Source organism: Glycine max, chromosome 3 (genome assembly GCF_000004515.6).
Source record: "Glycine max cultivar Williams 82 chromosome 3, Glycine_max_v4.0, whole genome shotgun sequence".
Lineage (NCBI taxonomy): Eukaryota > Viridiplantae > Streptophyta > Magnoliopsida > Fabales > Fabaceae > Glycine > Glycine max.
The window spans coordinates 38,991,420-39,004,646 of NC_016090.4; the positions used below are offsets into that span (position 1 = coordinate 38,991,420).

The 13,227-nt window shown below is 33.9% G+C and overlaps 2 protein-coding genes across 2 annotated transcripts; both read right to left on the reverse strand.

The window, feature by feature from the left end:
- Positions 1-2,063: 2,063 nt before the first annotated feature.
- GY2 (glycinin subunit G2) lies at positions 2,064-4,855 on the reverse strand. The gene is made up of 4 exons (NM_001248881.1): positions 4,579-4,855; positions 4,087-4,340; positions 3,259-3,795; positions 2,064-2,634 (listed from the first exon to the last, which is right to left on the reverse strand). Exons 1-4 carry the CDS (start codon positions 4,853-4,855, stop codon positions 2,245-2,247), a joined length of 1,458 nt encoding a protein of 485 aa, NP_001235810.1. The 3' UTR covers positions 2,064-2,244.
- A 2,857-nt stretch (positions 4,856-7,712) lies between these two features.
- Positions 7,713-10,355, reverse strand: GY1 (glycinin G1). The gene is made up of 4 exons (NM_001248898.3): positions 10,019-10,355; positions 9,537-9,790; positions 8,688-9,245; positions 7,713-8,306 (listed from the first exon to the last, which is right to left on the reverse strand). The coding sequence occupies exons 1-4, from the start codon at positions 10,302-10,304 to the stop codon at positions 7,917-7,919; spliced, it is 1,488 nt and encodes a 495-aa protein (NP_001235827.2). The 5' UTR covers positions 10,305-10,355; the 3' UTR covers positions 7,713-7,916.
- Between the last annotated feature and the right edge of the window lie 2,872 nt (positions 10,356-13,227).

Sequence of the window (13,227 nt, forward strand, 5' to 3'; positions counted from 1 at the left end):
CGAGGGATATAGCTAGCAAAGGAGGAATTGCTACGTGCTGATTAATTTATAGATTAGAGAGACACGTCACTGGACCCTGCATGTATTCCAAACCCTGATTTCTTACCCCTTATCAACTTTATTGGCCTTGCGGTGCCTCTTCACAGAATCATCCAACAATCACCCAAATTCTTTTTCTGTTTCCTCATTCATAATTAATTTCTGCTACCTTAACCTGTGCTTTATCAAGACCAACGAAATTTAGATATCTTCTGAGCCCTACCTAGTACCTACTGTTTCTATGCTCTATATCTTGTAACTGTGCAAGATAATAGTGTATATTGTTCCTTTTTAATTGGTATTTTGAGCCTCTAGCGTATTTATCCTGGCCATCTCATTTAGCCTTAAAAAAAAATTTAATATGGTTTAGAAACATAAAGTGCATGTCGATCCCTTTATATTATAGGCTTAGACTCATTTTCCTAGTAGTAATTTATTTAGTTATAAAAAAAATAGCGTAACTCATAAATTTTTACATGTATAATTTCATTCTTGATAATAAAATATTTAATCATAAATTTCATCACTTTAAAATTAAATTTAATTAAAATTAATTTTATTAATATTCATTCCAAACATGTACATGTAAATTTTAGATATCTATTATTTGATTTATTTTTCCTTTTTTAAGATTGTGTACGTACATTAATTGTTGGATAGAATCGAGTTTCACATACATGCATTCATGTCTATCTAAACTAAGTAGGAATGTAGGTACTGAATAAAGACAGCTGTTGTTAAATGAATAGATATGTCGTGTCTCCATTCTTCCGAGTGAATGCCCATAAGATCCAAATTACTTAAACCTTTGTTTGGGCAGGTGGCTGTGAACTATAGTCCATCAAATATGCTATTCAACACTCAGGAAGTGAAAAAGAAAAAAAATATAGATGTAATAAATTTTATAATGTAATATTAAAATAAAAATAAAAATAAATATAAAATGCTAAACATTTTTAAAAAATACAAAATGTTAATGCGATATTTAACATAGATTAATATTTTCAGTGGCTCAATTTCTTTTTTATCTGTATCTCTTCTCTTGAACTTGAGATCTATATTTTGCTGCAGACGATGACATGGAGCCCGAAGAAAAGTACCACAAGCAATTACGTATACAAACGCATATGAAACCGATTAATTAAGGTTCTTACAAATAAATTAGAGCAAATAGTCTGGGACACTTTGTTTTTCATGAACTCATATATATATATATATATATATATATATATATATCAAAAGCACAAATTTTCTTTTAAGTTTACATACTCATATGTAAAATTGAGCTTAAGTGAAAAGAAAAAACAAACGATATATAGTTATTGAGGATCAAATTTGTGTTATGTCACAAAATTCTACAATAAAAACCACTTATTTATCTATCTGTATCTATTATACAAATATTTTGCGTTTCTATTTATGAATTTATTTATCAATATCTGCAGGTATAATTGCATTTTACGAAGACTTATTTACAAGAAAATAAATGTATACACTATTTATATTACACTATTGTTATACTATTTTTTAAAATAATATAATAACACATTTTAATTAAAACACATATTTTACTTTTACCTTTTTTAAATTAAAAAAAAATGATAACTATATTTGTAAAATCAGAAAAATGTAAAAATAATGGAAATATTTAATGTAAAAAATATTGATTTCCTTATGGAAAAATTAAAATCGACTAATTGGCATGAATAATAATTATTATTATTATTATTATATATATATATATATATGATAACAATATTATTAATATTGTTATATGTATCTAAAAAAAAAAAGAAAAAACTCTCTTTCTTGGGGGTGTGACACTTTCAATTTTAGTCTTTCATGCTCATCATGTCCTGCAATCGCTTCCCAAAGATATCATCGGTCAAGCTACTATCTCTTAGACCAATTGTTATCAACAATATTTCCTTATTTTGTTCTGCAAGAAGGATAGAAAAGAATAAAAAGAAAAGAAAAGAGATTGGACAGAAAATTTATTGGAATTTCTTCTTTTATTTATGCTTTTCCCGCATAGGTACTTGAGTGACTCATTACACAAGGGTACATAGTTACTATACCCGTTATTCTACACTTAACAAAGGGCATCTAAGCCTTTGTTTCTTTTATTCATTCTTATTTACTGCTACCAGCACTAGCTAGAGCCCAAAAGGACAAAAGTGTGGTAGCACATGCAAAAAGGGCTCTCTAAGCCACAGCTCTCCTCTGAGACTCCTGAGGTGGAACCAGGAAGCTGAAAGGGTTGTTGTTCTTCACCTGCCTGGCCTGCTGGCTCTTTAGGTTAAAAGTGTGCTGAATCACTTCCTCTGGCAATGCGTTCAACAATGAGTTTGCCCCTGCAAGGTTTCCGATCGAGGGTCTATCATTGGTCTTGAATGACACATACTCAAAGTTATCGCTCTGGGATTTTGCAGCCACCGCAAAGTTTTGTGGAACGATCAGCACCCCTCCCTCTTGCAGCTCTCCATCAAACACTCTCTCACCATTGCAATTCACCACTTGTACCAATGCCCGCCCATTCAATGCGTATATTATGCTGTTCGCGTTCAGGGTGTAGTGTGGCACGAACATAGCATTCTGCACCATACATCAATATCCATGCAAGTGTACGTTAATCACAACATGTTATTCATCCAATATTTTTATAATATTATTATTTTCCTTTTATCTTTTCATCATGATATTAATTAATTATCTCACTATCTTATACCTTTTCTTCCTAATCCTATGGAAATTATTATCAGGTATTTTATCACATGTCAATATATAGTCTCATAGAAAAATATGTTTTTGTGAATCAGAATATTTTTGGCACAAAAATATTTTTCTTTTTTTTTAATCAAAGTATTTTTTGGTTAAAAGTCAAAAACAAATTTTTCAAGGTTGAAAAAAATTTCATACTCATGAGTCATATATCTAAAGGACAAAATTATCTACTAATTGTATCACATGTAACAAAAATTAATAACACATGCATAATTACATCTCATGCAGAGATTAATTAGATTAGTAAAATCGACACAAGAAACTGTGACTACTTAATAACTTCGGGCATTTCTATATATAAAAAAAAAGCACATGAATAATGCATATGCAAGTGCTAAGATAACTTTGTCGTCACACATTTTAATTACTATATATAACTATTACCATTTTTTAACATTTGTTGAGCTTAATTTATAACATGTATGATGTACGTACCTTGCGGAGTGATCCATACTGGGCACTGAGTTTGAGAAGCCAGAGGGCTGGGAAGTCAAGGCTGGTGGCGGTTGTGATGCTACCAGCTTGAGGGTTGTAGATGTCAGGTGATGAATTCTGACCAATGTTTTGGCGAAGTCTCATTGTGCAAATGGTCTCATCAATGCCATTTCTGCTCCTTTTGCTTTGGCGTTGGCAACCTTTGTCTGTCTCCACGCACTGTGGCTGCTCTTCCTCATCATCATCATCTTCTTCTTGCTGTGGCTTCCTCATGGCTGGAGCTGTGACTCTTAGACCTCCTTTCACTGTCACAATGGCTCCACTATCCTCCTCTTCGTTCTCACCTTGTAGGTTTCTCACTATCTGCATGTTCACGCCGAACGCTTCTTTCAAGAATTCAGGGGCGAAGCCACTCAATATGTTGCTTCCTTCGTTTTCTTCTTCTTGTTGCTTTCCTTTCTGGCTTTGGGAACCTCCTTGCTGCTGCTGCTGATATTTTAGAAACTCTTGCTCTTGGTTCCCAGCAAGATAGAATCTCTGCCAAGAATTGTCAAAACAAATAGTTGTCAATCCGTAACCAGCTAGTATTAGAACTTAAGAATTCTAATCTTAACGTTACAATGTAGTCCAGTTTCCTTTTTTTATCAGCTACAATATTGTCCATGTATTTCAAGACAAGAACCAAATTGGATAAAAAAACACAACTATAAGGATCCAATTGGCATATTTTAATCTATAGGTACTAAATTAGAAAGTGCAACTCCACGAACTAAAATGATATTTAAACCTTTAAAGAATTATAATATCTAATATTGCTATGTGGCTCACCCTAGGCATCTGGTCGAGCTGGTTCTCCAAGCTGTTGGTGTCAATAATAGAAACGGCAACAACAGGAGTGTCTTCATTGTTGTACATCCACCATGCAACACCAGTAGGCACTGCGATCAAATCACCCTCTCTGAAGCGATGTACCTTTTGGTGACGGTCTTGGGGCCTCTGGCTTCGTCCTCGTTGCTGAGATTCTTGCGGCTCTTGATAAGTGCTAGGACAACCCGGGAATATCATGCCAAAAATACCATTACCTATTCATATATATTACACAACAACACAAAGAAAAAAAAAACATTAGCATAACCATTTTCTTTTCAAAATGCATGGTTTCACAAAACTGAGAAATTGAAACAAGTTATTATTAATTTGAATATATAAGATAGGTTGGACGGTTAAGAAGAAAAACAAAAGCCACAGTTTCAATCAATTTTACTAACAAAAACTAACCATTAACATCTGATAAAAAAAAAATTAAACAAGATTATGGACCTTGTTGTATGTAGATTTCCTGGGGACCGTTGGTGTAGGAAGGTCTACGAAGGGCATTGCGGTTAAGGGTGCAGCGAGAGAGGGCAACACCGGCACACTGGAATGGCTTGTTGTTAGGGTTCCAGGTCTCAATGAACCCACCTTCCGACTCTATACGGTTATCCGGTTTGAGGGCATTCAGCTTTTGGATCTGGCACTCATTTTGCTGTGCCTGCTCTCTCAGAGCGAAGCAGCCACTGAAAAGAAGGAAACAAAGGGAAAGAACAAGCTTGGCCATGGTGATGAGTGTTCAAAGACAATGGAGAGAATGTTTGTGTTGTGAAGCGGAGAACCTGAGGCGTGGTTATTTATAGGGAAGAGAGGAAGGTGGGTGAGGGACACGTCACAGGAGTGGGGTGCTGAGCTTGAGACATTCTTCAGTATGCATGGCTATGGAAGCCTTGTGTGTTACACCTCATTAAGTTCATGGGTGTGAGGTGGCTTCGACAGTTCGACATCAACATTATGTGACAAATACCAAGTGTGTTTGTATTGCATGCAATTGCCAGAAAACGGTGGTGGAGAGGGGGACCATGGTTTCATTTCATGTTCGCGGGTTTATGACATATGAAATTATATGAATACACCGTGTGACAATGATGGGATCCTCAAAGTGAGAAGAAGGGCCGTCCAAAAATGACCTCACTCTAGGGATAGAGAAATTATTAGGTGTTATGAAATTATCACTATTCATGGTTTTGACAGATCTTTATGTGATACTAGTTACTCAATTTTTTTTAATTTAATTAGGAAATAATTAATCATACTTTAATTTACATATCATAAAGATTAGTGGAGAATAATTTGTACTGTATATATAATAATTTCTTGGATAGAGAAATTATATATTAGGGACATTTTGTTTTTTGGATTATCCTCGTTTTGATTGTCAATATAAAAAAAAAGTAAGCGAAAATAAGAAGAAAATGACTAAGTTTTAAACAATTATATTAGTTAAACAAAAATACTTATATGTTTTAGGTCTATAATAAATATGATTAATTTTATTTTGAGTTCTAATTTTAATTTTTTTTTCTTTGTATTGGATTCTTATATCTTAAAAAATTTATTTTGACTCTTTATCATAGGTAGGTTAGTAATGACATATCAATCAATTAACAAATTACAAAGTCAGAGTTTAAAAACTGTGGGTATTTCTGATAGAAAATAATCTGGATTGTCTCTAACTCATTAGCCTCTCGATTTTGTCAGGTTCGGGCTTAGTGAATGCAACGGATTCTTGGGTGTGTTCCAATCTGCGTTGTGGCTTGGTTTCTTTTGCGGCCTCAAACACTTTCTTCTTCTCCGGAGGAAGTTTTTTAAACCCTCATCCGAATAAAGTAACCCCATGTAAGCAATTTTTAAACCCGTATAGTCCGAATAAACAATTTGAAACCGCCCGATTGTGTCTTTTTATTTATTCCTTTAGTGTGGGTTTGGTTCGAGCTTCTCTCGGGTTTATGCTCAGCCCTAGCTACTACCATTATTCATTTAAAAAATAAGTTACAATTTGTGACAGTTTGAAAGCTGTCAGAATCAATTAAAACAAAAAAAATTAAAAAATTAAATGTATTTTGATCCTCCTATTTTATCAAATCCATAAATTTGGTTTTTTAGTTTTAAGATTTTAAAATTGAGACCGTTAATTCCTCTCTTTTCTAAAATCAGGAAATTAAATTTTTCTGTCAAATTAGTTGTGTTGACCAAATGTTGACTGTTAAAATTTTCTTTCTTCTTTTTCCTTTTGCTTTCACATAAACCTCAGTCTTATTTGTTCAAGGAATTATGCACATTTTGTGCCCACTGTCCATGGCTGCCAAAAGTTTCTTGGTTATTCGAGTCAATTAATGCAACAATCTGGATAGATTAATTGTAGTTCTATGCAATGATTAAGAACTATCAAAGCATTAAGAACTTGTAGCTCCTCACACACGAGAAATAAGAAATGGACAAGAATGAGAATGAGGACTCGAGCCTAAAATTTAAGGCCATGGACACCAAATATACGGGAATGATTGCACATTTTGCAGGAAATAAGTAGTGAGCCACAAACATAATTCCATTTATTCAAAGAATAGTTAAGTTATCATCTTTATATATTTTAAACACTTAAATTAGCACCTTTACATTAAAAGAACGCACACTAATATTATTAAAAAAAGTATTCATCATTTTGTAGGCCAACTTAAAATATAATATATTATATATATATATATATATATATATATATATATATATATATATATATATATATATATAATATTAAAATACTTAATGTTTCTCACCTTTTTTATGTTTGTTATCATATAAAAAAACATAGATGAATTTTAAAAAGTAAATTATTTACCATCAATTTATATATTTGTTAAGCTACACATATTTTTTTATTAGAGTTCTTTTTTTGTGTGTGTAAAAATATATGTGATGTCCTGTCATTCTATGTTTTACACATTAGCTATGCGAGAGTGTCTGTGCTCATATTGTGTCTGATGTCCATGTCGAATTTCAAGCTTCAAAATATCAACTAACTAACTTGTGAGTCAAATTACCGATTGGGGGTAATTTTTTTTAAAATTTATCATTTGAGGATAGATTTTAAATTAATATTCGTTTAAGGTTTATGAATTGAAAGTCATGAAAATGAAATTAATATTTCTTGAAACCAATATCTATTTAGTGTGGACAATGGACATCAAGACATCATATGCAACACCATCCTTGACTCTGTTGAAAATTAAAATCCCAGAAAAACACATTTTTTAGCTCCCATGTTAAATTTGGAGCGATGTTTTATGTTTGAAGACACAAAGCACAATGGTCCAAATACTCTCGAACTTTCCAAGTTGGGTTGAGCTCCAAGTCATGAAGAACCTGATAAGACGTCTTCATTCTTAAAGTTAATCTTCAACTATTGGGTCTGCAATACTTTCAATTTTAGTCTTCTACATCATGTCCTGTCCTGCCAACACTTCCTAAAGATATCATCGATCAAGCTAACTATCATTGGACCAATCGTTATTGTTTGCCTTTTGTTTTGCAAGAAGCTCAGAAGAAAGAAAAAAAAAAGAGAGAGAGAGAGAGACAAAAGAAGATTTGACAGAAAACTCATTGGAATTTCTCCTTTTATTCCCGCAAAAGTTTCGTGACTCATTATAGAGAGTACTTACATTATTATTTTACAGTGAACAAAAGGCAAGCTAAAGCCTTTGTTTTCTTATTCATTATTATTATTATTATTTATTGGTTGCTAGCACTATTGCCAAAAAGACAAAAGTGGGGTAGCACATACAAAAAGGGCTCTAAGCCACAGCTCTCTTCTGAGACTCCTGAGGTGGAACCAGGAACTTGAAAGGGTTGTTGTTCTTTATCTGCCTGGCCTGCTGGCTTTTTAGGTTGAAAGTGTGCTGAATCACTTCCTCTGGTAATGCGTTCAACAATGAGTTTGCCCCTGCAAGAGTGCCGATCATGGGTGTATCATTGGTCTTGAATGACACATACTCGAAGTTGTCACTCTGTGATCTTGCAGCCACCACAAAGTTTTGTGGCACGATCAGCACCCGTCCCTCTTGCAGCTCTCCATCAAACACTCTCTCACCGTTGCAATTCACCACTTGTATCAATGCCCGTCCATTCAATGCGTATATTATGCTGTTCGCGTTCAGGTTGTAGTGTGGCACGAACATTGCATTCTGCATCGTACATCAATGCATGCAAGAGTCACAACAAATTCATCCAATATTTTTATAATAATACTATTTTTTGTTTTGCTTTTTTCATCAATCTTTTCTTTTTTTTTCTCTCTATTTCTATATATAAAGACAGAAAAGATAGAATCCATGCAAGTGTTAAGATAACTCCGTCACACATTTTATAGTGTATCTAAGATTATTATTAATCAATAAATCATTAGTCTAAGTATAAATAATGTAATTAAGATGAAAGACTCCATTAAAAGTGATCAAACAAATTTTCTAAAAAAATTAATTATCAATAAAATTAATAAATATTTGGCAACAAATATTAGTTTAATGTATAAATGTATGTTGATCTTTGATGAATGATGTACGTACCTTGCGGAGAGATCCAAACTCAGCACTGAGTCTGAGCCACGAGAGGGCTGGGAAGTCAAGGCTGGTGGCGGTTGTGACGCTACCGGCTTGAGGGTTGTAGATGTCAGGTGATGAAGTCTGGCCAATGTTGTGGCGAAGTCTCATGGTGCATATGGTCTCGTCAATGCCATTTCTTCTGCTTTTGCTTTGGCTTCCTCGGGGGCGTTGGCAGTGTTTGTCTTTACCCTTGCACTGTGGCTTCTCATCCTCTTCTTCTTCTTCCTCTTCCTGGGGTCTTTGTTGCTGCTCGTCCGTGGGTGGTTTTATCACGCTCAGACCTCCTTTCACTGTCACAATGGCTCCCTTGTCTTCCCCTTCGTTCTCTCCTTGTAGGTTTTTCGCTATCTGCTTGTCCACGCTGAATGCATGTTCCAAGAATTCCAGGGTGAAGCCACTCAATATGCTGCCTCCTTCGTTTTCTTCTTCTTGCTGATGCTTTCCTTTCTGGCTTTGATGACCTCCTTGCTCTTGCTGATATTTTAGAAACTCTTGCTCTTGGTTCCCAGCAAGATAGAATCTCTGCCAAGAATTGTCAAAACAAATAGTTGTCAATCTGTAACCAGCTAGTATTAGAACTTAAGAATTCTAATCTTAACGTTACAATGTAGTCCAGTTTCCTTTTTTTATCAGCTACAATATTGTCCATTTATTTCAAGACAAGAACCAAATTGGATAAAAAAACACAACTATAAGGATTCAATTGGCATATTTTAATCTATAGGTACTAAATTAGAAAGTGCAACTCCACGAACTAAAATGATATTTAAACCTTTAAAGAATTATAATATCTAATATTGCTATGTGGCTCACCCTAGGCATCTGGTCGAGCTGGTTCTCCAAGCTGTTGGTGTCAATAATAGAAACGGCAACAACAGGAGTGTCTTCATTGTTGTACATCCACCATGCAACACCAGTAGGCACTGCGATCAAATCACCCTCTCTGAAGTTATAGATCTTCTGGTGACGGTCTTGTGGTCTGCTGCTTTGTCCTCTTTGTTGAGGTTGTTGAGGCTCTTCAAATGTGCTAGGACAACCCGGGTATATCATGCCAAAAATACCCTTACCTATTCATATTACAAAACAACAAACAAACAAAAATTAGGAACCCAACATTATCAATGATATGATTATGTTACGTCATATGGAAGAAATCAAAACAAAAATTTTAATATATAAAAACTCAAAACAAAAAAAATTATTAAAAATCTAAAATAAAATTCCCTCATTTATCAAACCCTTAAACATATTTAAGTCTATTATATATTTATATGTGAAGTTTGGACAAGATGGACCTTGTTGGATGTAGATTTCCTGGGGACCGTTGGTGTAGGAAGGTCTACGAAGGGCGTTGCGGTTGAGGGTGCAGCGAGAGAGGGCAACACCGGCACACTGGAATGGCTTGTTGTTAGGGTTCCATGTCTCAATGAGCCCTCCTTCTGACTCTATACGGTTATCCGGTTTGAGGGCATTGAGTTTTTGGATCTGGCACTCGTTTTGCTGAGGCTGCTCTCTGGAACTGAAAGCGAAGCAGCAGCCACTGAAAAGCAGAAAACAAAGGGAAAAAACTAGCTTGGCCATGGTGATGACTGATGAGTGTTTAAGGACCAATGGAGAGAATGTTTGAGTTGTGAAGCGGAGAACCTGAGGCGTGGTTATTTATAGGGAAGAGAGGAAGGTGAATGAGGGACACGTCACAGAAGTAGGGTGCTGAGCTTGAGACATTCTTCAGTATGCATGGCTATGGAAGCCTTGGGTGCTACACCTCATGAAGTTCATGGTGTGAGGTGGCTTCGGCATCTCAATTAAGTGACAAAGAGAAAGGTGTTTCAGTGTTTCTATTGCAAATGGCAGAAACTCGTGATGACGAGGGGACCATGCATGGTTTCATTTCTTTTCTTCCTGGATTCTTTCTTTCCTTTTATATATGCAGGTTCATAATTTAAAAATTAGACTCGCTTTCAATTTCTTAATTTCTCATTTTCCTCTTATATTACTGTACTAATGTTAACCACGTACACTTATTTTTTTTTTAGTTTAATTTTGATAGATTGTGTTGATTTAAACATATTAATATTTTCAACCAAATAAAAATCATTTTAGTAGATACGGCTTTTTAAATAATTATTAAAAATATTAACTATTTATCCTAAATGGCACATTTTAATTAAAAAAAATCCGGTGTTGTAAGTGTTTTATTAATTTGTTTTGGCATTATTAAAGCAACTTTTTTTTTATTTGTTGGCATTTTGAGTACGTACTTAGGCTACCTCCTATATGAAAGTGATTGAGTTGTTTTTGCTTATTAAATGCCATGCTTAATAAGAACCTTTTATGAAAGTTTGTGGTTATTTTGATTAAATTATATCACAATAATATTTATAAAACAGATAAAAGTTAATGTCGATGAATGTAAGAGTGTCAAGTTACTTGTGGAGTCTATTTAATAAAATTTTAAAGTTGTTGGTTTTGGTGATAAAAGTTACATAATGTAAAAGGTAAGAAATAAGTTATATATATAAAGGGTGAGACTACTTAAGATGTGAAAAAGGTTGAGAGAAAAAAAATAGATGTTGAGTTGGAAAAGCTCATGATTTACTTCTTTGAAAATAGAAAAATATATAAATAATTATAATCGGATTGATGATTATTTAAATAAAATCTAAAAATTGTGTTTGTGTTTTATAAGAGAGAATTCAAATCCTCAAAGTACTTATAAGCATACAGCTACTTTTTCTTTCCTGTCAATACTTTTTTTTTCTATTCTTCTGTTTTTTAGTTCTTATATATTAGTTTCTTCTCTCTATAAAATAAGGTGGAACTAGATTGATGTTTTTTCTAAATCCCTAAACTTTTTTTCTTTCCTATTTTGACGAGGTTTGTAATTTTTGAATAATTTCCTTGTTACCATTTTATTTAAAGTTTTTGGCTGACATTTTTCCTTTTAAAACTTGAAGCTTGTGTTGTTGAACCACTTTTAAAAAGAAGAAAAATTAATTACAGGTTTTAAGTGTTGTTTGTATTGTTCTCCAATTAAAATTGGAGTTTAATTTAATCTACATATTTTTTTTTAGTACAAATCTTGAGATAAATTTCAATTCTAATAACAGAACATGACAAACAGCATGTTAAGAACTATATTTAAATTTTGTCCAATCAAAAAACCCTTTTCTTGCTTAATGATGGAGCTATATATTGTTCTACATATTTCAAGTTTCTTATTCCATTATAGTACTACATTGTTTATTGAGAGAAGAAATATATAGCACTATATATATTGTTAACTAATTATGAGCTAAATTTTAAAAAGTGTAGAATATATAACTTGTAGTCACCCTTGCGTGGTTCAATCTTCATCACTCCATGCTCTGCAACTTGAATCAAGAAACTGGTGATTGGTGAATGTTCATCACTCTAAGCCCAATCTGACAAACCTAGCTACGTGATAAACTCACTCCAGCACGTGCTAAGGGAAGGAAGGTACTATCCACATTTGCAAGGTAACCTCTAATGTGGACCCTGCAACTGAGTTTTGTACATTTAGGACTCGCAGAGCCGGGGTACTTGGTCAGATAAAATGTGAGAGTAGTTCTCCAACAGCTGCACAAAGTAAATTATTGCTTGCTATGCAACTTGTAGATTTACTTGCTATGCAACTTGTAGATACAATGCAGTAATATTACGATAAGAACAAGGCCAAAATGACAAATAATACTCCAATCAGTTAATAATGTGAAGAACGTTACCTTTTTCAGAGTCCAATGCATCATCAATATCACCAACCAACACAGATGCAGATCCCACATGAGCATGGCTGCATGGCTCCTGCATGCATCATACCACCTGTCACTTAGAATGCAGCATCGTGACAGTTGAACCCACCGTTACCCATGCAACTACTTGGATAGCAAACAAAATTAATTCTACCTTATAAAATCATGGTCAAACAATGAAAAAGTAGAAGCAATCATTTGTTGCTTCACCTTCACCATGAATATATTCAAAACACCCTATTAATTCCCCCTTGACCATTATTCCCAACGGATTCAGTTATGTGTAGGAGTTAGCTTGTAAGTTGTAACTAGAAATGTACGTGTAAACCATCTTGTATATATGCCATACCAGTACTGATTTCAACTGACTGAATGAATATACAACTTTTCTCTCCAAATTTGTTAATCATATTCACCTAATATGAGAAGAGGAGAGGGCTTGTGAGGAGCCCCATTCAGAACTTGCACACGTAACTCCTAGTTGAAATTTTAAAGTGAAAATGCTATCCAATGAGAGAGTTTTATATGTTCTTTTATTGAATGCAAATAATATCTGAAGATGAATGGGATCCTTCACTATAATTGTACATCAATCTGTATTGAAAACATGGAAACAACACACAATAAACTAATAAAGTGTCCAAAATGCACAACTACTGTGTCAAAGTATGCTAAACTCTGTATCTATCCCATCAATATTTTAAACCTATATTTCAGCTTTGCAACATCAT